At 54.3% G+C, this 23,648-nt stretch overlaps 1 protein-coding gene across 8 annotated transcripts in view; it reads right to left on the reverse strand.

Annotated features, from left to right (window-relative positions):
- Nucleotides 1-23,648, reverse strand: part of RALGPS1 (Ral GEF with PH domain and SH3 binding motif 1) — a 293,692-nt gene that overhangs the window by 12,683 nt on the left and 257,361 nt on the right. For 3 of the 8 annotated variants that reach the window (XM_084799382.1, XM_084799381.1, XM_084799383.1), the window contains 5 exons: nt 21,231-21,298; nt 12,517-12,643; nt 11,430-11,587; nt 9,333-9,384; nt 318-401 (listed from right to left, as the gene is read on the reverse strand). In XM_084799382.1, coding sequence (XP_084655508.1) covers nt 318-401; nt 9,333-9,384; nt 11,430-11,587; nt 12,517-12,643; nt 21,231-21,298 — 489 coding nt within the window. Of the gene's footprint in view, nt 1-317; nt 402-9,332; nt 9,385-11,429; nt 11,588-12,516; nt 12,644-14,365; nt 16,789-21,230; nt 21,299-23,648 lie in introns of those variants that run through there. The other 5 variants (XM_084799384.1, XM_084799386.1, XM_084799385.1 and 2 more) reach the window with 5 other exon arrangements.

Here is a 23,648-nt window from a genome sequence, read left to right on the forward strand (position 1 = left end):
CACCTCCCCAGCTCATCTGAACCCCTTCCCTGGTTTCCTACAACACAGTGGGTCTTATCCTCCTGAGCCACCTACTCCTACTGCCTCCCAGCCCCCACAGTCTGTGCCTGTGAGCTCTGGCCCTGTGAGGCCCCTCTCCAGTCATCTTTACTGCTATCATTCTTCCTGTACTGTTTCCTCGGATGGTCCCCTCCTCCTTCCCACAGGGACTCATCCCTCTCTGGAGCCGCTGGAGCACCAGAGACAGTGTTGACACATCTGGCACAGGGAAACACCCCAAAGCTATCTGTCAAGTGAGAAAATGAACAAATGTATACCTGTAGACACAGCTCCGAGTTCTGGGAGAATTCCGAACTGGAACCCGCCAGTTGGGCCCCAGTGTGGCATAGAGACGTCCCCTGCTTCAGAGGAAAGGGGGTGAATTTTAGTCATAGTCTGCAAAGACCAGCTGATCCTTAAGGAGTCAAGAGCACCCCAGACAGTATGGGTCAGCCCAGCCCCTCCCCTCTTCCTCCTTGGGTTCCTTGCTCCCACAATAAGCACATCTGAGACATATCTGGAGCCACACGGCCAGGGAAACCTTGTCCCACAGAGTCTCCATGTGGGAAAGCTTCTGGGTCGGTCTCATGGGACAATTTCATCAACACTTTGGCTGTTCGCCCTTCTTCCAGGTTCTCCCATGTTGAGTTGGAGCTGTTTAGTAGAAATGCTGCCACCTTGTCCGCAGGGTCCGAGTTAAAAGCATACACAGCATAGAACGGTGAGCACTTGTGCACATCTGGCCACGTCACATGCAGCACTCCTGTTCACCAGGGTGCTTCCGGATCCCACTGCTACACTGCACCTCTGAACTGGCTCTTTGCTGGCTCCAGTGTCCTTGAAACAGCCTCTGGAACTCGGTGGCTCTGGCTCTAGGGCCTCCCCGCGGGCTTGGCCTGGCTTTTCTCTCACCTGTTTCTGAATCAGGGACCTTCCCAGGGGCGTGTGCTACTGAGCAGGCACTGCCTTGCTCTGTGCTTTCCTGACTCCAAGGCACATTCTATCCCCACCTACAGCTTCTCTGCACGATGGCCAACTGATGATGTAACTGTGTAGTCAGACAAAGTCTAGACTTCTTGTCCATATGCGCTCTGTTGTCCACAGCTAGCCTAGACTGCTGTTTATTGCCAGTGATGCTCGTGTGGGTGGTATGGGGACAGCCTCTCTCACTGCATCCATGAATACCATAGCACGACTGGGCCTCTGTCTTCCAGCTAAGAAGAAATTTCTGATGGCCATCTTGGGTCTCCTGGTCATCTGTGTTGGTGGCTCCCGATCCTCCTCTTCTATCAGCCCCTCCTCTTTAAGTGCTGTTACCCCAAGTTCTCAAAGCAGCTGGTCTCAGGATTGCCACAGGCTGGCCCTGCCCTGCTGTAGCACTTACAAGAGGAAATGCAAAGTCCAACTCCCAGCCCAGCGGCTGCTTTGTTCCCTTCTTTTCCATCCACAGCAGGCTGGGTGCATGCCGAGAAACCTCTTCCCCAGACTCATGCACCGCTGTAACTGCTAACAGGTGGGGCCTGATCCCTGACACAGGTCCAGTCCCGGAACACAATGGGTTTCAGACCTTGCAAAACAGCTGCTCTCCGAGGCAGCTGTCCTCCCCAGCCAGTGGCATGAGGAGAGGGAGCCAGCTCTGACCACAGAGGTTTCTGAAGTGCTATCCTCTGTAGTTCTCTCTGCTGGTTACGATGTGCCCCTTCCTCTGTTGAGCAGGACTCCTACCTGGAGCAGCAGCCGCCCCTTCACCATCCTCTTGAAGGTCTCTTCCCTGTTGCTCTAGGGTGGTGGAAAGGTGAGACTGCCCCAAGTTGCTGCCCCTTCTGTAAGACCACCTGGGGCTGCGTCCTCGACATGTTGCTGGAATGGACATCTGTTAGGGAGCATCCTGAAATCAGTTTCTCCCAAGCAGTCTGGGCTGGCAGGCAGTTGGCACTCAGGCCCTTTCCAGGGGGGGTCTACGTGTGAGGCTTCTGGCTCTAGGGCCTCCCCATGGGCCTGGCTCTTCTCTTACCTGTTCCTATCCAGTGTGATGGACTGTGCATGGACAGAGGCTCAGGATACCTCACTCACTGACGTCACACAGACAGACCAAAGAGGCTCAGGCGGTGGGTGCTCATGTACACCAGGCCACTGTGCTCACTCTCACCATGCTTGTCCAAGTACTGTTCTATTATCCTTCCCAAAAAGAGACACTGAGGCACAGCAATGAGGATCTGCTTGTCCAAGGCATAAGCAAAGATTGACTCCAGGTCTGTCTGACTCAAACCTCCAGCACCTTGTGTCAGGAGACGTGACCTTTTAGAGTTGAGAGATGCAAGGGCCTACTCTGGGCACGGGGACCACACCTAAATTATGTGTGGGGACCTTGCTGGCATTCTGCTCTCACAAGTGTTGCTGCTTTGAGTGTCACAGCTCCCATGGCTGTTTTCATGTCCTTGAGGCTAAACATCCAGAAAATTCTTAGGTCTGAGGCTCTTCTTAGGTCGGGTAGGGCACTTCTCAGTTCTGTGCTCTCCAGGGGGCTGCCCCGCATTTCAGAGTCGCTGTCTCGTCTGCTGCTCACAATGTGCCACCTACCTGCTTCTAAGAACAGGTCCACCCAACCCTACAGAACCCCACTTAGGATGGGGACTCTGGGGCCTGGGGAGATGCTGGCCTGCTGTCGAGATGGAGATGCAAGCGTTCACAGAGAAGGCCTGCTTCTGCCACAGGGTGAAGGGCCTCACTGTCCCACAGGGTGGACAACACCACAGCCTGTCCCTGGAACCATGAGGCAATCTCAAGTGTGAAAGGGCAGCATAATGGTGGCCTTTCCCCTCCCCTTAGGAGAAGAGAGAAGGCTCCCTGTGAGCTGGGAGAGGAGGCTTGAGCCAACTTGGAGCAGCCAGGATCATGCACCACAGGAACCAGACAGCCTGGCCTCTCCTCACTGCCCTAAAATGCCACAAAATGCAGAACAAATGGACAACAGTATTTAATGAGCCCTGAAATCGTGAGCTCTCTTCTGGGGCCCCAACTCCAGAGCCACAGGAAGTTTCTTTAGGATCATTCTGAGAACATGAAGCTGAACATACATTCTCAGAACTGACCCCACCCTCTCGGGATGGATTTGAGGTATACCAGACCAGAGGCTCATGGGAAGTTCTCTCTAGGGAAGACCAAGCAGAATACCTTATCCCACAGGGTTTATAAGACAGTGACAATGGTGATGAGATGGTGGCTGCTGCTGTGGCTGGTAGGGAGGAGGTGGAGAGGATGGCGGGAGTGAGGAGGAGATGGTGGGTGGCAGCAAATGTGCTCAGCAGTATTCACTCACTGTCTCGCTTAACCACAGAGCGCTACTAGGCAGGCACTGTTCCTAGTCCTGCCTCACAGAGAAGAACTCTGAAGGCTCGAAAATGGAGAGTCACTTGCCCAAGGCCACAACACTACAAGAGGAAGCCCGGGTGCAAGCAACCTGTGGCTGCCGGCCTCGCGAGCACTTGGGCTGAGCCAGGCAGCGGCTCCTAGGTTTGGATCAGGCTGTAAGTGTCTCCGAGTTAAAAATTCATAAGGCAGCTGCCCATAGAGGAGGTGGAGAACAGGAGTCATCTTAAATGAAAACCAGGAATCTTGTCATCCCCCACACCCCACAGCCTGTCTCAAATTCACAAAACCCCACTGGGAGTGATCCGTGGAAAGGTCCCCATGGTACTGTTGCGCAAAGAGTGCTTACTTCCCTGGCCAGCCCTGGAGGAACTGCTACTCCACTGGGTCACTGACTGGTGAGACCCTCACGTCTGGGGGCAGGAAATGTTAGCCTGACTCCTGACGAGCCCCAGGACAGCCCTTCTTGCAGCCTTTTGAAGAACTGCTCTCCCTGCGCACATGCCCTTCTTTGGGCAACATCCTGGGGTCACTAAAGGAGTTCTCAGGGCCCATACTTGCAAAATACTGCGTGTTTCACTGAGGACTGAGTGTAAATCAGAGCCAGGCTTCTCTCTTGGCGGTCAGGCTGGAAACCTGGCTCAGCGGCTGGGTAAAGCCATCACATGAGCCTAGGCATTGTGAGGCATCCGATATCCTCTGTGTGCTAAGAGGTTCAGAAGTTTGGTCTGCAGTGGGAACAGCAAGCACCACAGAGATGCAGTGGGAAGGACAGACAGAGGTAAGGATGCCTATCCATCACTGGCTCTGAAAGAGTCAGAGATGAGAAGCAGCTGCTGACTGACTGGACCCAGCCTTGACTGCCATGGCCGAGGACAGGGTCAAGCTACAGGCCAAGATCCCTGTGCCCTCTCCTCTCCAGAACAGTCTGCCGGGAGCCTCACTCACCTCTAAGGGAGTGAAGCAAGATACGGTGTCTTCATAGAACTAAATAATCAGCTTGGCAAATCAACCAGCTGGGCTGCCACCCTGTAAGCCTGGGAAGCCCAGCCCACACAAACCCAGGGAAGCCAGAATTCAGGGAGCCCTAGTGAGCCTGGGATCCTGGGCCTCTGAGTTCTGTCACTCAAACAGATGGGCTCCAGCTGATGTATCCCTTGCTCCAGAGCTGGGACTAATTATCTCCAAATACTGTAAAACTTGGGGTTTGGGAGGCCCTAATACATCTCCTGGAGTCCTCTGATCCTAAGAAAGGACATACATGTCTATAAACTGTTCTGGGCAGAGACCTGGCACTCTCTTGTCACTATGACTCCACTTGGTGGCTGTTCTTGTAAGGGGAAGGATGGTGGGTGATCCCATTTGCTAAGACCAAGAAGAAACCTCACTCAGGGCAGAGACTGTATCAGCCACCTTCCATGGCACCTGCCATCAGCCACAGGCCAACTACCTTCAGAGGACCCTCTGACACCAGTGCCACCATAGAAGCCAGTAGCAGTTGGTGGGAACCGCCTCTGTCCCAGTCCAAACAGACTCCATGAATGGCCACATGATGCATGCTCACATCCTAGGCCTTGCCTGCAGCTGCTTTCTTGTTGGGCAGAAGTGCCCAGGACGGCACACAGCTAAGAGTCTGCACCAGTTCCTCCTGCAGTAGCTCTACACACGTGCCAAGTGTTGACCACATGTGTCCCTACTGCACAGTTAAGGAACTGAGACTCAAGACAAACCAGGGCCCTGACATTATGCTTCCTTGTCTCAAGATAACAGGGCATATTATGGAGCCCTCTCTCCTGTACAAGGCCCCCAGAAACCCTGAGCACTCATGGGCCACCTTTCCCACCCTAGGTCATGACCTAAGACCTTGCATCCTCACATCCCAGGACCTTCACAAATGCTCGCCAGGATCCACTTCGGCAAACTCTTCAAGTGTCTGTTTAACTACCACCTCCTCTAGAAGCTGCCTGGACCTGCAGCTGACACAGGTCACCCCACTGGACAGCTACTGTGCCAGGACCCTGTGATGAATCCTCTGTGTCCCCACCCCCTACAGGGAGGGAAACCCCTCTACTGGATGGGGGAGCTGTACTGCTCCTCCTCTCTTCTATCCTCTTCCACTTGAGGGGCTCAATTCCTTGAGCACCCTTCTCTCCTAGCCTGGTACCTCTCATCACTGCCCAGCCTAGTATAACAGCCCATGACCTCATGCCCGGCAGTGTCTGGCTGGGAAGATGGTCGGGGAGGGTTTGTGATGGCCTCTAACACCAACACAGTTCATCTCTTCAGAAACCACCAATGACCATCTCTGAGGACGTCTTCTTTAGGAGTGTTAAATGCTAGTTAGTTTTCTGGATAGAAAAGACAAACTGACACACTGTCCAAGTTTGGAAAATGCGAGGATGGCAAGACCTCAAAATCCTGCAGAGACAACCAAGGCCAACGATGCTGTGTGTTCTCATATTTCTGTCTTTCCTCACCTCTTTAACCCATTCCATTTCTTTTTATGAACCTCTTTTTGAAATGCACTTTGACCCTTAGGCTGATATTTCTGTTTTCATCTTAGCGCCCAAACTTGCCTTTCGATTGAGAATAAAAGTGGCCCTTGGACAAGCCCTGAGGCTGCCAGCTCTCCAGAGCCAGCCTTCTCTCCAGCCCACTTAGCACTGATGCAGGCTTGCAGGGCTCTCTCCTCCTCAGGGAGGCAGCGTGTCCAGCGAGGCTTCCCTTCTACCTTTGCCCCTGCAGGTCAGGGCTGTCTGACAAAGCCACAGGAGAGGGGGTACACCCTCACTCCACTCCCCTGTGGTAAGACCGCTTCATTTCCACTCTGGGCCTTGAGGACAGGGAGGATACCTTATCCTCAGAGCTAAGAAATGGCCAACGAACACTCCCCTAGTGTGGCTGCCTGGCTCTAGCCATGAGGCCCTTGGCGGGTATGTATGTGGGGTGGCAAGGGAGCAACACAGAAGTGGGTCCCTTAGCTCCCTCATTTCACTCTAGTGTCCAGAAGAACAGAGGCCGGTGCCTCTGCAGCATGCATGGCTCTCAGGATACCTGAAAATGCCACTTTAGGACACACCAGGCTCTGTCTCATTTCAAGAACTACCTCTGGACCCTATATGTATAAACTGATGGAGCCAAATGACCCCAACGTTGGCTGGACAATGAAAGCTCTACTGTCCCTCTGCTTACTGGGGCGTGAAAGGTGATTCAGTTGAGCCCTCAGGCCACCAGAGCCACGTGTGTGTGTGTGTGTGTGTGTGTGTGTGTGTGTGTGTGTATGAGAGAGGGAGAGAGAGCATGTGTGCATGCACACGTGTGCACACGGCTCTGGGTCTCTCTCTGTTTGCACTGGTATCTGGCTCTGTTTCTATGCTGGCCTGGGCAGAACTCACAACCAGGCCTTGGGGGGCTATGGGTCAGGGGGCTGGGCTGTTGAAGACTGTAGTTCCTGAGCTCAAATGCTGTGGGCAGAGCGCTGCTGCCCCTCCCACTAGCCATGCCCCCACCCCTCCTCATCCCTTCACTGCTTCTTGTGGGCCTAGCCTAGTTCTGCACCTTCACCCCACATCTTCTGCCTGAGCTCTAGCAGGCACGGAACCTTACAGTATCTGGAAGGGTCTGGGAGGGAGGTCCTTTCTGGCAGATGCTAGCCTCTGGGACCAGCCAGAGTGCACCTAGAACCCACAACCCTATTCTGAGCAGGGGCATGTGGTCTGGAGGAGACCTGGGAGTGCACAGAGGACCCAGTGGGGCTGAGCATTTGGCTGCCTGAAGGTCAGGGTGAAGGAGGTTCAGGAAGTGACAAGATGGTGACAGAACTGTGAAGTGACAGAACGGTGCTCTTCTGCTGTGCCCAGTCTACAGAAAAGCCCAGAGTGCTCACATGCCTCTGGGGAGCACTCTCTTAGAAACAGGCACAAGGGCTGATACATGGTGGAAGCAAACTTACAGTTGGGCCATGGGTGAGGGTCGGCTGGATACTTGCTCCTCTGGACTGCCTGGGATTGGGCCCTGATGAGAGCCAATCATAGGCCCACTGACACCTTTACAGCAAGTGGCCTCCTGCTCTCCTCAGCCAAGAAACAGTAGGCCAAGGTGCCCTCTGTGCAGGGCAGTTCAGGGGCTGTTGGAAGCAGCGCTGGGCACATGCATACAAGAGCCAGAAGGAGGCCAGTGTTCAGAGGAGAGTCCATGCGAGAGCATCTGCTATAGACATTCAGTGACCTGGATCGTACAAATACTGCTGCCTGCGGTGGTCACGACCGCATACAACATCCTTCACCCTGGGCAATGAATGCCCCCTTGCCACCCTCTTTCCTCCTGGCACCGCTCACAGTCACCGCACTAACAGGGCCCACAGCCTCTACCTCTGTGGCTACCACACAGGCAGCAGAGCTAACTAAGCAGCTACTGAGTGACTGATGAGTGAAAGAAGGAATGAATGAGTGAAAGGACGAACAAAGGAGGGACACACAGGGCCAGGTGCGCTACTGTGGATCTCAGCGCCATGCCTAACGCTACATGTGCCACTGGATGACGGCCAGCGGAGGTGCTGGGGTGCCTATAGCCTTCTTTTACAGGGTGTCCCCAGGAACCCCACCAGGACCAGGCTGGGACCTGTGGGGTCCTCCTTACATGGCTACGGAGGAGCACCAAGGCTGCGGAGAGTCTGCACATGGGCGGTGTCTGGACAGAGCCTGGCACTCAGCGAGCATTCAGCCTGGGCCACCAACAAGCCTCTCTGCCCCATGCAAAGTGTGCAGATAGGATGGTTTCTTCTGGACACTTCAGTTACAGGAGCTGAAGCTAAGCTTGAGAGAAGGAGCATGTGTGTGCACAGGTGCTTATGTGTGGTGTAATGCATACAGTACGAATGTGACCGCAGACACCCACAGAGTGAATTAAGAATGTGTCCACCTGTGTGCATGCCTAAGTGTGAGCTTTGTGTTTAGTGTAACTGTGCATATATAACTGAGTATGAGCATTGGGTATAACTGAGTATGTATGCATGTATGAGTGTAAGTATGTGTGTATACATGTAAAGTGTGGATATGTATGTGTGAGAGTCTGTAACTGTCTGCATACGCACATGTAAGAATGTGTAACCATGGCCATGTCTACACATAGACTGTATAACTCTGTGCACATGTACACATAAAGCTATGAAACTGTGCGTGTGTACTTGTGAAAGCACATGGATACACACAGTCCCCTAGGCACTGGTGGAAGACCTGTGCAGGACAGTGGGAACCTGCATCTTGGGGACATTTTTCATCACTGGGTTTCTCTGTGTCATCAGACTTCGAGTCACCAAAGTGCCTCTCACCACCTGCAGTGCCATGTCTTCTTGGACTCCTGATGGTGGCCCGACGTACTGGGACATGGAGTACATGCTGTGGGTGAATTCCTGACTGGAGCCTCCTGGGAGCGTAGATACTTGGGGCTGATGGGCTGATGGGAGTCACAGTGACCCCTGGCAGCTGGGTTAGAAAATGCCCAAGGCCTGAGGCTGCACTGGTGCAATACGCTCAGATATCACCAGAGGGAGCCCTGTGTCCATCTCAAGACTTGAAGCAGGTCTCAGGCTTCCAGGTCCAAAATTCACATTGCTGACCCAGTGGGCTCCCAGGCGGCTGGAACTGGCTTGGAGCAAGGGCTCTGGATGTCCGCTGACGAAGAAGGGAGGGAGCAGGAGGGAGTCTGTGTATACACCCACATATGCACGAGTGTGTGAGGGAATTGTTAATGTGTCTGCTTGTGTGCACGTGCAAGCGTGAGATTTCTGTCTAGTGTGTGCACACAGAGGTGTGGCAGTGTAACTGTGCATATATAAAGTGTGGGTGGGGCAGGGGCCCCTGACTCCAGCTCCCTGGGCCCTGAGATTTCCCGAGGGAGGGAGGCCTCACTGAGGCCACACTCACCTTTCCAGCCCTGCAGACATTTCTTCACTAAACTCTGAGCTCTCACTACTGCCTGGAAAAGGAACACAGATCAGTGAGCGTGGCAGCCTCCAAGAGAGGGGCCTGTTTTCCTGGGCTCCTGGTCACTGGACCCCAGTCCCCGAGCTCACAGCATCCTTACCCTGTGGCTCACAAAAAGACTTGAGTTTCTGTAGCTATATCGGTCTCTTCTCTGGGAAGGTCCACAGAACACCAGCCCCACCATTCTCAGAAGTGCCCTCTGCTTCTTTCCCACTGCCTACTCTCTGGTTTGTAAGGTCCATCTGCCTGCTGCCCCAAGGCCTCACCTGAGGGCATAGACCACGTGAGTACTTCTGGCCCCAGGGTCAGGGCCGGTCTAGGTGCATCTGCCTGCACAGGAGACCCCAAGGAGGGCCACTGCAATCCCCTGCCCACTGAGGCGCTGCCAAGCCCGCGCTGGGTCCCACACCTTCCTCTTCTGCTCTAGGCCCACACTCTGGAGCTGAGCATGGGCCGCTGGGCCTGAGTGGGGCACCCTGGCTCACCAGGCCTCTGTCCTGAGGGTAAGTGAGCACCTGCTTCCCTCCTGGCATGTGCATCTGTGGGCCTGGCCTCTGCCAGCTCTCAAGTTGAGGGCTCAGCCAGGGAGAGCTCTAAGACTGAGCAGTGGGGGAAGGGCCAGGGAGGAGCTCTGGCCTGAGCTGGGCTTCCATTCCCTGCTGTGTGGGTGGGACTCAGCCCAGCACTGCCTCTATCAGGGCATGTGCACATGCACATGCACACAAACACACTCTCTCTCTCTCTCTCTCTCTCTCTCTCTCTCTCTCTCTCTCTCTCTCCTCTCTCTCTCTCTTTCTCAGAGCTTTCAGCTTAAACAGAAAAATCTCTTGAGTTCCCTGACTTGACAAGAGCCAAACGACCTTGTGATCAGCCCTGGATGCCGGACAGCACAGCACCTGACTCACTGTCAGGAACAGCAGCCCAGACTCAGGCACAGCTCAGAGTTTCCTGGATGTCAAACTGCTGCTCTGGGCTCAACTGTGTACTCGTGGGCCCTCATAAGAACCCAGGTCCCATCATACACTCTAAGATGAGGTCCCTGAGTGGACCCCAGCAGGCTGGAGGGAACAGCTCCGGAAAGCACAGCGAAGGCTGGGGAGGAAGCCTGACTGCCTTTCCCCAGCCTAGGAGCCTGGACTGCTTCTTGTAAGGCTCATCTATGAGCCCAAGACACACTGTCCACACTTCCTACACTTCCGCCTGCATCCTCTGAAGACAGAGCAGGTGTGAGACTTGTCACGAGAGTTGGCCTGCAACTCTTCCTGACTCCTAAGACTAGCCTAGCTTTACAGGAACATGAGGCATACAGTGCCCACCTGTGTTCCTACTGTCCGCTTCTCTAGCTCCTGGACCTCTGCCCCACTATCTTCACCTGATCAAACACAGCTGCACAAATGTGTCAACCCACCACCAGCCCCAGGAGAACTCTCTGTTGTTTAAAGCAGACAAACACACAGGCACACTGGAAGGCAAAGGCCATGAAAACAGAGCACTGTGCTAGTGTTACCTGTTCTATATGACCTGAGATCTCTGAATGCAGTTCCATGCTAGCCCTGTCCTAATGTCGACATCTCCCCGCTAACATCAACAGCCCTGTCCGTGAAACTCCATGGACACAAGCTCCCTTCCAGGGTCCAGCAGCATAAAGACATCCCTAAAGCTCACAGCTCCCCATCCTCTTTTCAGGTTCCTCTGGGTAAAGATAAGCACGTAGCAGGAAGCATTGGCCCACCCACCTACTGCTCCAAGCACGGCTTTGGACTCCCCTTGGGACATAAATGCCACCAAGGTAGCAGCTGGCCTCAGAGGGTTGAAGTGGACTCAAGTCCAGATTCCCTTGTCAACCTGATTGTCCACTTGGGGACCACCAGAAGGAGAAGGCCAACCCGGGGCTCTTTCCTGCAGCCAAAGACTCCTGTAGGGAGCCATTCTTTAAAGGTGAGGGGCCACTGGGCACAGGACAGTGACACAAAGACAGACACGGAGCACACACTGGGCCTGCTGGCCCTGCCTGGTGTACAGGCCAGAGCCGCTTACCTAGGGAGAGTCCGTTGGTGATGGCGGTGGAGGAGGTGAGGGTGAGGCCCCTGCGGGGGCTGCGGGACTCTAGGACGCTGTCGTCCAGCAGGTGCCTGGCCTTCTCCGATGGGAATGTTGCACTCTTACTTTCAACTACACTCAACTGACACATCATACTGGAAAACGGAGAGGAAGAGACAAGGCGGAGCTCCTTATCCCGGGAGCACAGTGGCGTACTGGCCCTGGGGCCAGAGCCAGGGACAGGCTGCTGGAAATGCCTCTGCCCAGAGCCCATTGGTGGCCCAGGCTCTGCCCCTTCTCATGGTGTGACCTTGGGCAAGTCACATCCTTTTCCTGAGCCTCAACTTCTCAATCTGTCAGTGGAGACTAATGCTGCTTCTGCCTGCCTGTCTCCCAGGATGATGATGAGGCTTGTGAGATGAGGCCACGGTGAAAGGCAGGCGGGCTATCCTGAGCTTTGGGACCCCTACTGGGCCCACAATGAACATGGCAGCAGCTGCTCAGAGGTCAGTGAGATGGTGTCCATAGGTGTGTGGAAATATCTAGAGAAGAGGAGGGAGCAGGGACCCAAAGCAGCTTTGCTCTCCAGCTCTTGCCTCTGAGCTCCACTAGGGCCAGCCAAGAGGCATGGCATTTGTGCCTTAGTGCTAAGATGCAGGTGGAAGGAAGGATGGAAGTAAGAGGGAGGGAGGGAAGGAAAGGAAGAGGATGGGAGAAAGGGTGCCCACAGTTTGGGACCTATGACCAATGCCCACGAGGTATAGGCATGGCTATCCCCAGCAATGCTACCTGCCCCCCAGCTGCCAGCCTCACAAGTCCAGTGAGCCAGTATGTACTCTGAGACACCCACTGCTGCCCTAAGGACACCCACTGGTGTCTGCTGGACTCAGTTCTTCTTCACTAGCTCTGACCCTGGGTTCCTGCTGGTAGCATACAGACTGTGTTGCCAGTTACCCCTCCGCTTTCCCAAGCTCACATCAGCCTTAGAAGAGTGCGGCTGATAGGAACTTCAAGAGCTCCCAAACAAGGAAGGGGAAGAACCCAGGACTCCTTCAGACCAGAAGAGGGTTGCTCAGTCACCCACTTGTTGCCCAGGCTGTGGCTCTTCCTGTGTCTGGGGACTGGCGGTGTCGGGAGGCTGCCAGCCACAGATGTATCAGGACAGGTGGGCCTCCGGCGGAACCTGGCTGAGCTGGAGCCGGCAGAGGGGCCTATGAAAAGAGCAGAAAGAGAGAGAGACAGAGAGAAAGAGTGATGGCAGGAGCTGTTGGGCAAGAGTAGGGTAGAGGCGCAGGGGAACTGGGCTCTAGGCTTGGGGTATGTACCTTTCCTGAGCTGTCACGGATAGACAAGGATCACATGAAGCCTACAGCAGCTTCCACTTATCAGATGCTGACCCCTCCCTCCCAGTGTCACCAACTCCCAGAGCGAAGGCCTGGGGTGCCCAGGTCCAGTTTTGGGGCAGCTCTGCCAGTCAGCTGGCTGATGACATATCCATAAGAGCAGGGCCAGGGGCATAACCTTATCGCAAAGGCCCTTCCTGGACTTCACACGCCTACAGGGATATACGGAAGGCCTGGTGTTGGGTCTGTTGAAACTGCACCCCTGCCTCTGTCCACACTCGTGCCCCTGGTCTTGCATGCTGGCACTGGCTGCTCTGACGTTCTGCCTCTCTACAGCAGGATACAATAGATCTGCCTTGAAGAGCTGGCCGTGCTTAGAGGCTGTGCCTATGTGATCACAGGGGATCTGGGCATCAATGCCCAGGCTCTCAGGTGACCCTGAAGTACCCTGGGGGAGGTCTACATTCTGAGACACAGAATGCCTCTGCCCCAGAGGAAACAGCTGGTGCAGCTGCTTCAGAGAGGTCCAGAGGAATGAACAACATGCCGCTTTGTTTTGCTTTTGCCCTAAGAGAAGATTCCAGAGGGTGGAGCCCTTGTTTATCAGCAACCATAGGAGGTGACAGCCCCACTGCCTGAGTCACTGGGCTCCCACCCTGCCCATGCTCTCTAAAGGCCAAATCATAAGGATCTGCTGCAGGAGACCTCAATGGGGAGCCCAGAGGACCGGGTGTTGAGGCAGAAATGACCACGATGATAATTGGGACAGGCCGTTGTACACCCGGCACTGTGCTTTGGGGCTGGGCTGCAAGTCCCATTAGACAGAAGGGAAGGCAGGCTTAGATCTGCTGCGTACTGAAGGCAGGATCCAAACTCAAGTGTGCAGCAGGCTTGAGAGGCTGGGGAGGAACGTCAGGGTTCAGAGTGCAAGTGCTGGGAAGATTTCCAGTTGTGAGCAGCACTAGACAGCCATTTATGCCCAGTTCACCAACTCCAGCGTTCTTGGTACAGGGGGTGGGGAGCCCTAGAGATGTAACACAGCCACATGGCGGACACAGGCTACTGCTTCCCCTAGCTACTCTGAGGGTGCTCACTCGCACCTGGCTCCACATACCTCTTGCCTTCTAGCTCTGCTCATGCTTCGAGTTCTCACAAGCCTCTCGGAGTCGCCTTGGCTGCTCCCCCTCAACTCTGGAGTCTCTCTCCAGGCTAGACCTGGATGCGCCCCTTTCCTTTCTGCTTTGCAGCCTTGGGAGGCATGCCTGGCCTCAGATGCCCCTGGACCAGCTGGGGAGTGGGGGAGGGGGAGGGGTGCAGCGGAAGAGCCTTGGTCTCTTGGGCCCGTGTCAGGGCTGCTGCTGCTGCTCTCTGGCTCTAGGTTTCAGCTCCCTCCTCCTCCACATTCTCCCAGCATTGTTGACCAACAGCCTAGGTCTGACGCGGAAACACAAGAATTTCTATTCGGCTGGGACCCAGATGAGGGGCCTCTCTGCCAGTAAGTGACACCCTCTGCTACCAAAAAGGCCTCATGTTCCTGCCTCTCTAAGCCGGGGGTGGCCCCCATGTGGCAGTGCCAGGACACGTGCCTTCTGAGCTTGGTGGCTGGCAAGCTTGTTGATTGTGTCCTCAGGCAGGGTAGGGTGGTGATGGGCGGAGCCTCTGGTCTGCACAAGCAGAGTACAAGCCCCACTGCCTAGTCTGATATGGCATGGACAGCTGGAAAAACTGACCATGTGGCTTGACTATCTCAAAGGATTGCTCTATTTTTCCTCAGCATACATTTTCCATGAATAATCTTTAAAGCTCTTTAAGTGGCTGTTTCTTCAGCAGTTTTATTAGGCCATAGAGGAATTGACAGTTTCTGTAGGCAACCAGATATGTTGGGGGGTGGGGGGAGTCTGGTTTTCATTACAAGAAACCAACACACTGTCTAACAGACCACTCATTGACTGGAACAGGAAAACAAAACAACAAACAACAAACGATCTTCTACTAACAGCCTGGATCCCAGATGATGTCCAGTGTCAGAGAGGGACCCTGGTCCTGGAGGCAGTGAGGCCTGCCTCATCTGTCTCTGTGCTTACAGGTTGAGTGGCCATGGGAGGTTACCTCTAAGCCCTGGATCTATGGCTGTGAGGGATGGGGGTCCTGTCCTTGTCACTTCCCTGTAAAGAGTTAAACACACAGTGTCTTTCTTTCTGCCACAAGTGTTTAGGAAGCCCAGATCAACTACCTCACAGACAGGAAAATCATGACGCTCTGCCCGTATGAGGGTAACAGTCAACAGTCAGGAGAGATGGGCAACCAGGTGTCTGCACCCAGCAGGAACACAGGCTCTGATAGCAGACAGTCATCATCAATATGGCAAGAGCACCAATTCTGCCGGTAGCATGGCAGGACCAAAAATGCGGATGATGATGATCTCTAACATAGCATCTGCTCACTGCCAGAACTAACGGTACCCACTTTGTCCATCCAACATTATGTAAGCCTTACAGTGTCACAGTGCTTCTGGGAACATAGGAGGGATCAGAGAGGACTTCTGGGAGACTCAACATCCTGCCTGGTATGAGAGCCTGGCACAAGCAATGGCAAAGGTGGAGGGAACAGCATGTGCAAAGGGTCAGAGGGAAAGGCCAGCAGGGCCAGCAGGAAAGGCTAGGGAGAATAGCCAGCAGAGCCTTGAGTTCACAAGGAAGGCCTGGTGATGTGCTCAGATCCACATCTTAGAAAGGCCCTCTGGCTGGAGAGTAACTGGATGTGGCCATGATTGGAAGCCACAGGTTTTGAGGGGGAGACATGTGTAAGAAGCATCCAGGGGTGGGCCAGGCAGAGATGTGGAGGGAACTGAGAGTACCCTTGTGTGGAGCAGTGTGCATTCAGGGCACAGACCTGGGGGGACATGGACAAGTCCAGTGTGTGCAACATCTGGAGGCCACTGGAAAAATGGGCATGGCTGCAGGGGAGCACACAGTGGGCAAAGGGACCTCTTCTCAGGGATTCCAGGCCAGGTCCTGCGCTGGGCCAGCACTGTCCCATTCCAGCTGGGCTTTCCAAGTCTCACACATTGGAAAGTAATGGGAGGCAGCTGTGGCAGAGGGGAAAGTAGCAACTTGAAGCCATAAGGCTTGGGTTCCAGTCCTGCCACTAGCCTCAGCAGGACGGGGCTCATGCCATCCCCCCTGGGTGTGCACCTCCTGAGGCACTGCAACTGTGCCACCTGGAGCTCTGGCCAGTGCAACTCTGAGCCTTGAGTGGCCAGGCTGAGCTGTCACCCACCTGAAGGACCTAGTGTTCTCTGCTCCTGCCCCCCTGCTCCTGCAGAGAGCCCTACTCTGAGATCCAGGACCCAGCCCTTCTGGGTCTGCCAGAGCCCTGCAGCTCTTGGGCCCTTCTACAATTTTTGTGTGGAAACTTGTTTATAGCCAGGTCTCTGGTGGGGCCTGGGAGCCTCTCACTTCCATGTTCACACACGTTCTACTTTTCACACACGCAGCTCCCATGGGTCTCCCTGAGAGCCAAGATCTGTCTGCGCAGAAGAGCCAGTTTATTTCCTTTTAGATACAGTGCTCGTCATCTCTGGGCTTAAGTGACGCTGTGCTCTTCTTGCAGCCAGAGGTGAAGACTCACAGGCCGCAGAGAGTGGGAACCAAGGATGCTTGGGAGCTGCTGGTACCCAAGGTGCTTGGGCCTCGGCATAGCCATGGAGTTGGAGAGATCAGGCTTGAGCTCTCACAAAGGACCCCATTCTGAGCACGGGAAAGGGTTGCAGAGGAGGGCGTTAAAAGAGGGAAACCATGCCTCTTGCCCAGGCTCTCTTCTCATGAAGAATTTCAAAGTTTCTCCACAGACCACGACGGCCTTGAAAGACGTCTCCACACTAGGGTCAGGCAGAGTTAGTGTCTCACTCAGTGCTGGGGATGTACAGGTGACTGCAAGCAGAGGGCAGTGGTGGCCACAGAGGGGTAAACTCTGCTCTCACGTGTGTCAGAATGAGGGGTTGCTCTGGCCTCCTGTGGACGAGATGGCTCTAGTAAGAACGCCTGGCTCAGTGAGGAGGGGTTGAGTGGATCTTAGCAGGAAGCTGCTGGTAGAAAGGTGACTCTGAGGGGGCTTCTGAGGCCCAGGAGTACATTTGTATCTTCCAAGGTTGAGGACATCCAAGGAAATGCCCTGGAGAAATGACAGCTTTATAACTGCCCCCTGGAGAGTGTTGTGCCTCAAGACAGCAGCAGCCTTGCTACAAATGGGGCTGTGATTAGCAGATGAGGGATCTGGAGAACTGCTCTGTGAGGAGGGAGAAGGCCGCCCTGCCACCCTGCCGCCACAGGCAGCCAGGCCTCAAGCAGCCCAGTTGGATGAGGCAAGGGGACTGAACACAAGATAAAGTTTGGGGTTCTGATTCCTACAAACACCTGTGTGACTCAATGCATTGATAGGACATTGGGTGTGATGACACACATCTGCAGTCCCAGCATTCAGGGGTAGAGGAGGAAGAGCAGGAGTTCAAGGCCCCATCGTCTTTGCCTACAGAATGGGAGTGGGATATGACCGGCAAAGGCCCACCTGTCTGCGGGGAGGCCTAGGGGATTCACCAGGCAGGGCCTAGGTACACCCAGTGAGCACGTGAGCAGGCTTGGAAAGCTGCTCAGCCAGGTCATCTGTAGTGAAGATGGAGGGCTGGAGGGCTTCCCTTATGCAAATTTCCTAGACTGCTCCACAAAGCCCTTGGCTGCTCCAGGGAATGTGAGGGTCTCTGGCCGCTTTCCTTGGACCTGAAGAGCCTCAGGGGATGCTGAGGTAGGGCTGGGGAGGCACAGGCCACATGAAGAGCACAGCTGTTCTCTGCCACTGCTGTTGCTGCCCAGCTCCAGCCACAGTCAGTACTAGGCGTGTGAGTGACAACCTCTCCAAGTGACTCCAGTCCAGCCCTGTCCATCCTGACATACAGCACGTGCATGTGACATTAGTGCTATTTCTGCCCTAAGTTCTGAGGCAGCACTGGAACAGGGACTAGATGTGGGCCCTTGGGTTCCCAATGTGGTACTCAGGTGGCAGGCTCCCACTGTCTCTCATGTAGATGGCATCAGAGCCTGTTTGAGAGGCCCAGGAGCTAACACTCCCGAGAGGCACTGTGCCAGCAGCAGCATTTCTGGCGCAGCCTCAGGGAACTCCCTCAGCAGCCCTGCCATGTGAGCCAGCCTGTGCCCACAGCTCAGAGACGCTGCAGCCAGGCTCTGCATACAGGCAGCTGGCCTGGCAGCAGGGCTCTTGCCACCAGGTAATGAACATGGAGGCAGAAAGGTGTGCAGGAGATCAGCCTTAAGGTTCAGAGGGCAGAGCCAGAAGCCAGGGCTGGGGTGTTCCTAGGCTCAAGCATGGCTCTGGAATCCAGAGGAGACTTGCCCCAGGGGAAGGCACATGGGGGAAGCCTGCAGGGTCTGGAATGGTCTTCACTAGCTCCAGGACACACAAACATCACTTGCTCTGGGGTCGGGGTGGGCAACATTATCAACATTACGTGTGATTTTTTTTCCTCTCCAGGAAAATATTAGTTCATTTATATAAACAGCATCACACGGCGAGGGAAACTGGAAGTGTGGCGTTCCTGCCTTTTTTCTCCACAGATCAGAAACTGAGTCCGTTTCCTCCATTTCCTTTCTCGCTGTCTCCTTGTGGGGACAGACTGCCCACATGGCCATTCCCCAGAGGAAAGTGGGGGCAGCTTTTGGCAGAACCTAGTGCCACCAGAGGCTACGAGAACAGCTGTAGCTCATAGGCTGCTGCTGCTGTTCATCAAGGCTCCTGAGAAGGTCCTGGCTGCTCCTGTCTGTGCAGGGTCAAGGTATCGCAGCCCCTGCCAGGAGCTGGTTAGAAGAGGATAGATAGCCCCTCATGCACACACCATTTGGTCTGCTCACACTGGCTTCTTTTGGGCTCCAAATATGCCTGCCCTTGTCTGCTTGCCCCTTTGTTGCAGTCTCCCCAGCAAAGGCATGAGCTCCAGGAGGCTGGGCCCCTGCAAGTGCTGGTCACCTTGTGTAAATGAAGGTGCACGTCTAAGGGCTTTTCTTTGGCAAGTGTGGGGGTGTCTAACCGCTGGGCACAGCTTCGAGCTGGAGCCGAGCCCCTCCTGAGGAGTGGAGGGAGGCCACGTTCCTCCCATTCTTGGGACTGCAAGAGGCACATTCCTGTCCCTGAGTCCTGTGGATTTGCCAGAGCCCAGAAGGCTCCCTTGGAGCTGACCCCTGGGGTGCGATGACCCATGCTGCAGCAACACTCCTTATCTTTCCTCTGAGGCTTCAAGAGGGAAACCTGAGTCACTGACAGGCTCCCAGCTTTCTAGAAAGTCACCAGCTCTCTGGTCATCAACATAAACCCTGACATCCTGCTTTGGGGCTGAAGCCAGGGATTAGGAAAGTTGGTGGAAAACACTCCTTTGAGCTGAGCTCCCTCTGCGGAGCAGGAACTGCTGGGCTCAGCACTTCCCTGGAAGGTTGTGCTGAGTCAGCTGCCAGCCCACACTGGAGCTGCTCTCAAGGACAGGTGCCTGTAGGGCCCAACAAGGAACCCTAGGGCTAGTGCTAATGGGAGGCAGCTGATTCACCCAGAGCCCTGTATGCCAGGCTCTAGAAACCTAAACCTCCTGTCTCTTGGGGGCTTTTACTCTGTTGGAGAAGACAGGCATAGGGCAAATGAATACACAGATAGCCACGCAGGCTACTGGCCATGTAAGCATATGATGTAGGCTCACAATGCCCTGTGAGAGGCTGGGCAGGAAGGATGCCAAGCTTTGCAGGCCATGGGTTCTACATCCCAAGGACCCAAGTCTGCTGCTGCATACACAGGCAGATGTGGGATGTGCGTGACCGTATGTCATCCTACTCAAAAAGAGGGTGGGTCTATCTGAGGTCCAGAGCTTGCTGCCCCAGTGAAACCAGGCCCAACTGGGGCCTTCGGCAGTGTCATTTGGCTAGTGCCTGGAAGCTAGTTTAGTGATAGAATCACACTGACAACCACAACAACACTGTGGCAAAGCTGCCCTAATGAGAACTCTCTGGGCTAGATTCCGCACACGTTTTGGCAGCAGCCCTGTGAGTGACATGTATGCTGGACCCCTTTCACAGGTACAGTGTGCAGGGCTAAGCATCTCAGAGGGCAGTTTGCTTGGGGAGAGGGCTAGAGTAGGGACAGACTGCAAAGCTGAAACCTGCACAGGACCTTAGCTCTCTGAGCTACCATTGCCAACGGCCATTTGCTAGGGAAAGACAGTAGGCTTTTAGGGATGGGGGCTGAAGCAAGAGACACTTAATACTGGGGTTTGGGAGATGCCATGAAAAGTACAACTGTGAGCAGCACTAACTTAGCAGCCCTGATGGTCCCAAGGGCTGCAAAGCAACATCTTCCAAGGCTCATGAGCAGGGCAGCCCAGAGATGCAAGGAAGAATCTTGATTCCCACACAGATAGCAGAGTTGGCACAAACAACGAGCCAAGGGGCGTCTCAGAGGCAGGACAGAGGCTGTGCAGGGTGGGGTGGGGATGGGGCAGGCTGGAAGCCCCTACACTGTTTCCTGAGAGTTCTGCAGTTCTGGTCCTACCAATACACACAGCCCAGCCAGGAGTTTGGAGAGAGGGATGGTGGGCACCAGGCGTTAGCTCCCACACACTTCTGATGCTGGGCACCTGGACAGCATCTCAGTGTTCTCTTGTTGGGATGACAGTGTCATTAGCTCCCTTTTACATACAGAAAGCACAGCCTGGGGGGATAAAGCTGTTTGGCTAAGGTGCAGTGGCTCAGAAACCAGGCTGGAGTGACAGAGGGCTGCAACCGGGAGAATGTGCAACTAGCCACCCCTCGAGCATCCCCCCAGACAGCAGCGCTGATCAGCTGTCCCATCCCCAGAGCTGGCCACTGTTAGGACAGTTAACAAAAAAGCAGCTGACACCAAACACACTCTGACAGTGCACAGATGTGGGCAGAGCAAGTGGCAGGCCTGTGCTCACCCCAGCACCATGACAATCTTATAAGAGCTACAGAGGAGCAGAAAGAGACAGATGAAGCAAGAGCCTTGCTCTGACAGCAGATCCTAGGCTCCTCCTTCTGGAGTGTATGTCTCCCTCAGAGGTGATAAATCTAACGTGCTGACTGCATTTTGGGTACCCCTTTGGGCACATAATCCCAAGTGTGGGGGCAAGCTGAAGGACAAGGGTCAGGGTGGTCCAGGGGAAGACCACAGCATTTTCTGTACTTAGCACATGCTTCTAAGTTAGGGATTTGATCTTGGGGTCCCACATTATCAGAAGTCCAGCAGGTTGGGGGAAGGGGTTATAAGCAGGGACATCTGAGCCCGCCATGCAGTGCGCCCCACTGTGTCCTTGGGCTCCATGTAGGGCCTAGCTTGGCAGCCAAGTCAGGGCTGAGTGGTTTTGGACCACTTGAGGAAGCTATGATACCTGCAAGATCTTCCTTGGAAGAGACTAGTCTTGGAGAGCTGCTTCCTGGTTCGATTCTGAGTGACAACCTGAAACCAAAGAGTTTCATAAGGTCAGAGAGGCCCAGGTCTACCCTGGGATGGGGAGGGATGACAGCTTTGTTGGGACAAGGGTGGCTGCTAAGGAGTAGAGTGATCAGAGGCCTCAAGAATACTGTGGGAGCCTCCCTCTGACGCCTCCCAGGGTCTCTGGGTCCACTTAGTAATAGCTAAGGGAGACGAGTGAAATGAACAGTTGGCCCGTGCTTGCCTAGGAAAGTGAGGAGGAGGAGGCCATGCAGTTCCCTCAGCTAAGTTCATGACACCAGCGAGTGGCAGGCAGGGATACTATGAAGGAATGCAGGCTCCAGTGGACCAGACCGGCCACCTGATGGGATCCTTTTGTGGCATGGAGATGGCCCGGGAGATGACGGGAACCTCCTGTCCTGCTAGGGGAAAGGGAAAGCAGCCCCTCTGCACATGTAGAAGGCGAGCCAGACAGGAGTCTCTCAAATGGCAGTGAGACAGTGGTCCAGCAACGCAGGAGACCTTGCCTCACACAGAGGAAGAGAGAAGGGGAGTGTGACCCCCAGGTCAGTCTGGGAGGCGGCCTCCGAGCAGAACATGAGCGAGTTCAATGAAACCTACACATTAAGGTGATGAGACAGGAATCAGATGACTCCTAGGACAGGGGACCAAACCAACGATGGAAACCAGAGAGGGCTGGCCGAACGCCTCACTGAAAACATCACCTGGGGGCTGAGGAGCTGATCACAGCTGCTGGGAAGACAGCACCCAACACAGGAGCCCTGGAGGGTAGAAGCCAAGAACCAGTGTGGAAGAAGATGAAGGTATAATGGGCGGGCGCTGGCCTGCAGCAGGGAAGGCACACTGCGGGGTGTGGGAGCCTCCGCGCTGAGGCTTTCTCTTGCTGAGCTTCTGATTTTTATGGAATTCATTCACCAGGCAAAGCAAGATGGGAAAGCCCAGGCAGCCCTAAGAGTTTGTCAGCAGCAGCACCCAGAGTCAGGAGCCTACCAAGCCGGGTCTACAGGCCTGGGGAAAAGCAAGGCGGGCACCCAGGAGGCCAAGCTCAGAATAAGCAGCTCTTCAAGGGAGGCCAGGCCCCGCCTCCTGATGAACCCAGCTAAGTAAGGAACGGTTTAAAATAAAGGCTCAAGGGATGAGGAGCAACAGGCGGTAAGAAGAGAATTCCATTAAAAGCAGGACTGTAGGAATTAGATTCCTGAGCATGGTTTTCATGTTACGCACTTAGCAAGTGGGGTCCAAACATAACATAACTAACAAAAACCTGGAGGATGGTGACGCCCAGGTGGGGCGGGGCCAGCTGCATCCTCTTTATAACCTGACGCAGCTGACAGTCACAGTAACAACCTGGGCACAGGAAAAGCCCAGACTCAGGCCTCTTCGTGGCTTTCCTGGCTCACTTTATGAGTCTTGCAAAACCTGTTTTAGGAAATATTTTTTAATCTCGATTTTTAACTATGTTTATGAGCGAGTCTCTATGTGGTGATATGCATGGGTATGAAGGTGCCTGAGGAGAGGTGCTGGACCCTGTGGAGCTGGAGTTAGTTACAGGGAGTTGTAAGCTGCCTGATATGGGTGCTGGAAACTGAACTCAATTCCTGTGTCTCATGTCAAGTTGTCACATAAACCAGAGCTATCTGAAAGGAGGGAACCTCAATCGAGAAAATGCCTCCATAACAAGATCCAGCAGTAAGGCGTTTTCTTATTTGGTGATTGATGGGAGAGGACACAGCCCACTGTGGTGGAGCCATCCTGGGCTGGTGGTCCTGTCCTGACTTCCTTTGGTGATGGACAGTAATGTGGACGTGTAAGCTGAATCAACCCTTCTGTTGACACCCCCCTCCCCCCACCCCACCCCCAGCCTTGCTTTTTGGTCATGGTGTTTGGTGGCAGCAATAGAACCCAGGCTAAGCCGGGCATGGTGGCACACTCCTTTAATCCCAACACTCGGGAGGCAGAGGCAGGTGGAACAATGTGAGTTCGAGGCCAGCCTGGTCTACAAAGGAAGTCCAGGACAGACAGGGCTACACAAAGAAACCCTGTCTTGAAAAACCAAAAAACAAACAAAACCAAAAATAAAAACAAAACAAAAAAGAAAAGAAAAGAAAGAACAAAAACAAAAAAAAGAACCCCGGCTAAGAAAGGCCCCTGAGAGAGGAGTGCGTCTCTGGAGCACTGGGCTCTCTGCAGCTCCAGAGGACAATGTTTCCCGCAGAAAATAAGTGATGACTTAAGAGTGATCATTCCTCCCCTTTTATTTTACTTCCCTTTTTATCTGGTTGAATTAAATGTAAGATGTTTAATCACAAACAGCAAGGACGGCAGTGTTACCCGACTGAGTGGAGTCTGTCCT

Source organism: Acomys minous, assembly GCF_964271855.1.
Source record: "Acomys minous genome assembly, chromosome: 10".
NCBI lineage: Eukaryota > Metazoa > Chordata > Mammalia > Rodentia > Muridae > Acomys > Acomys minous.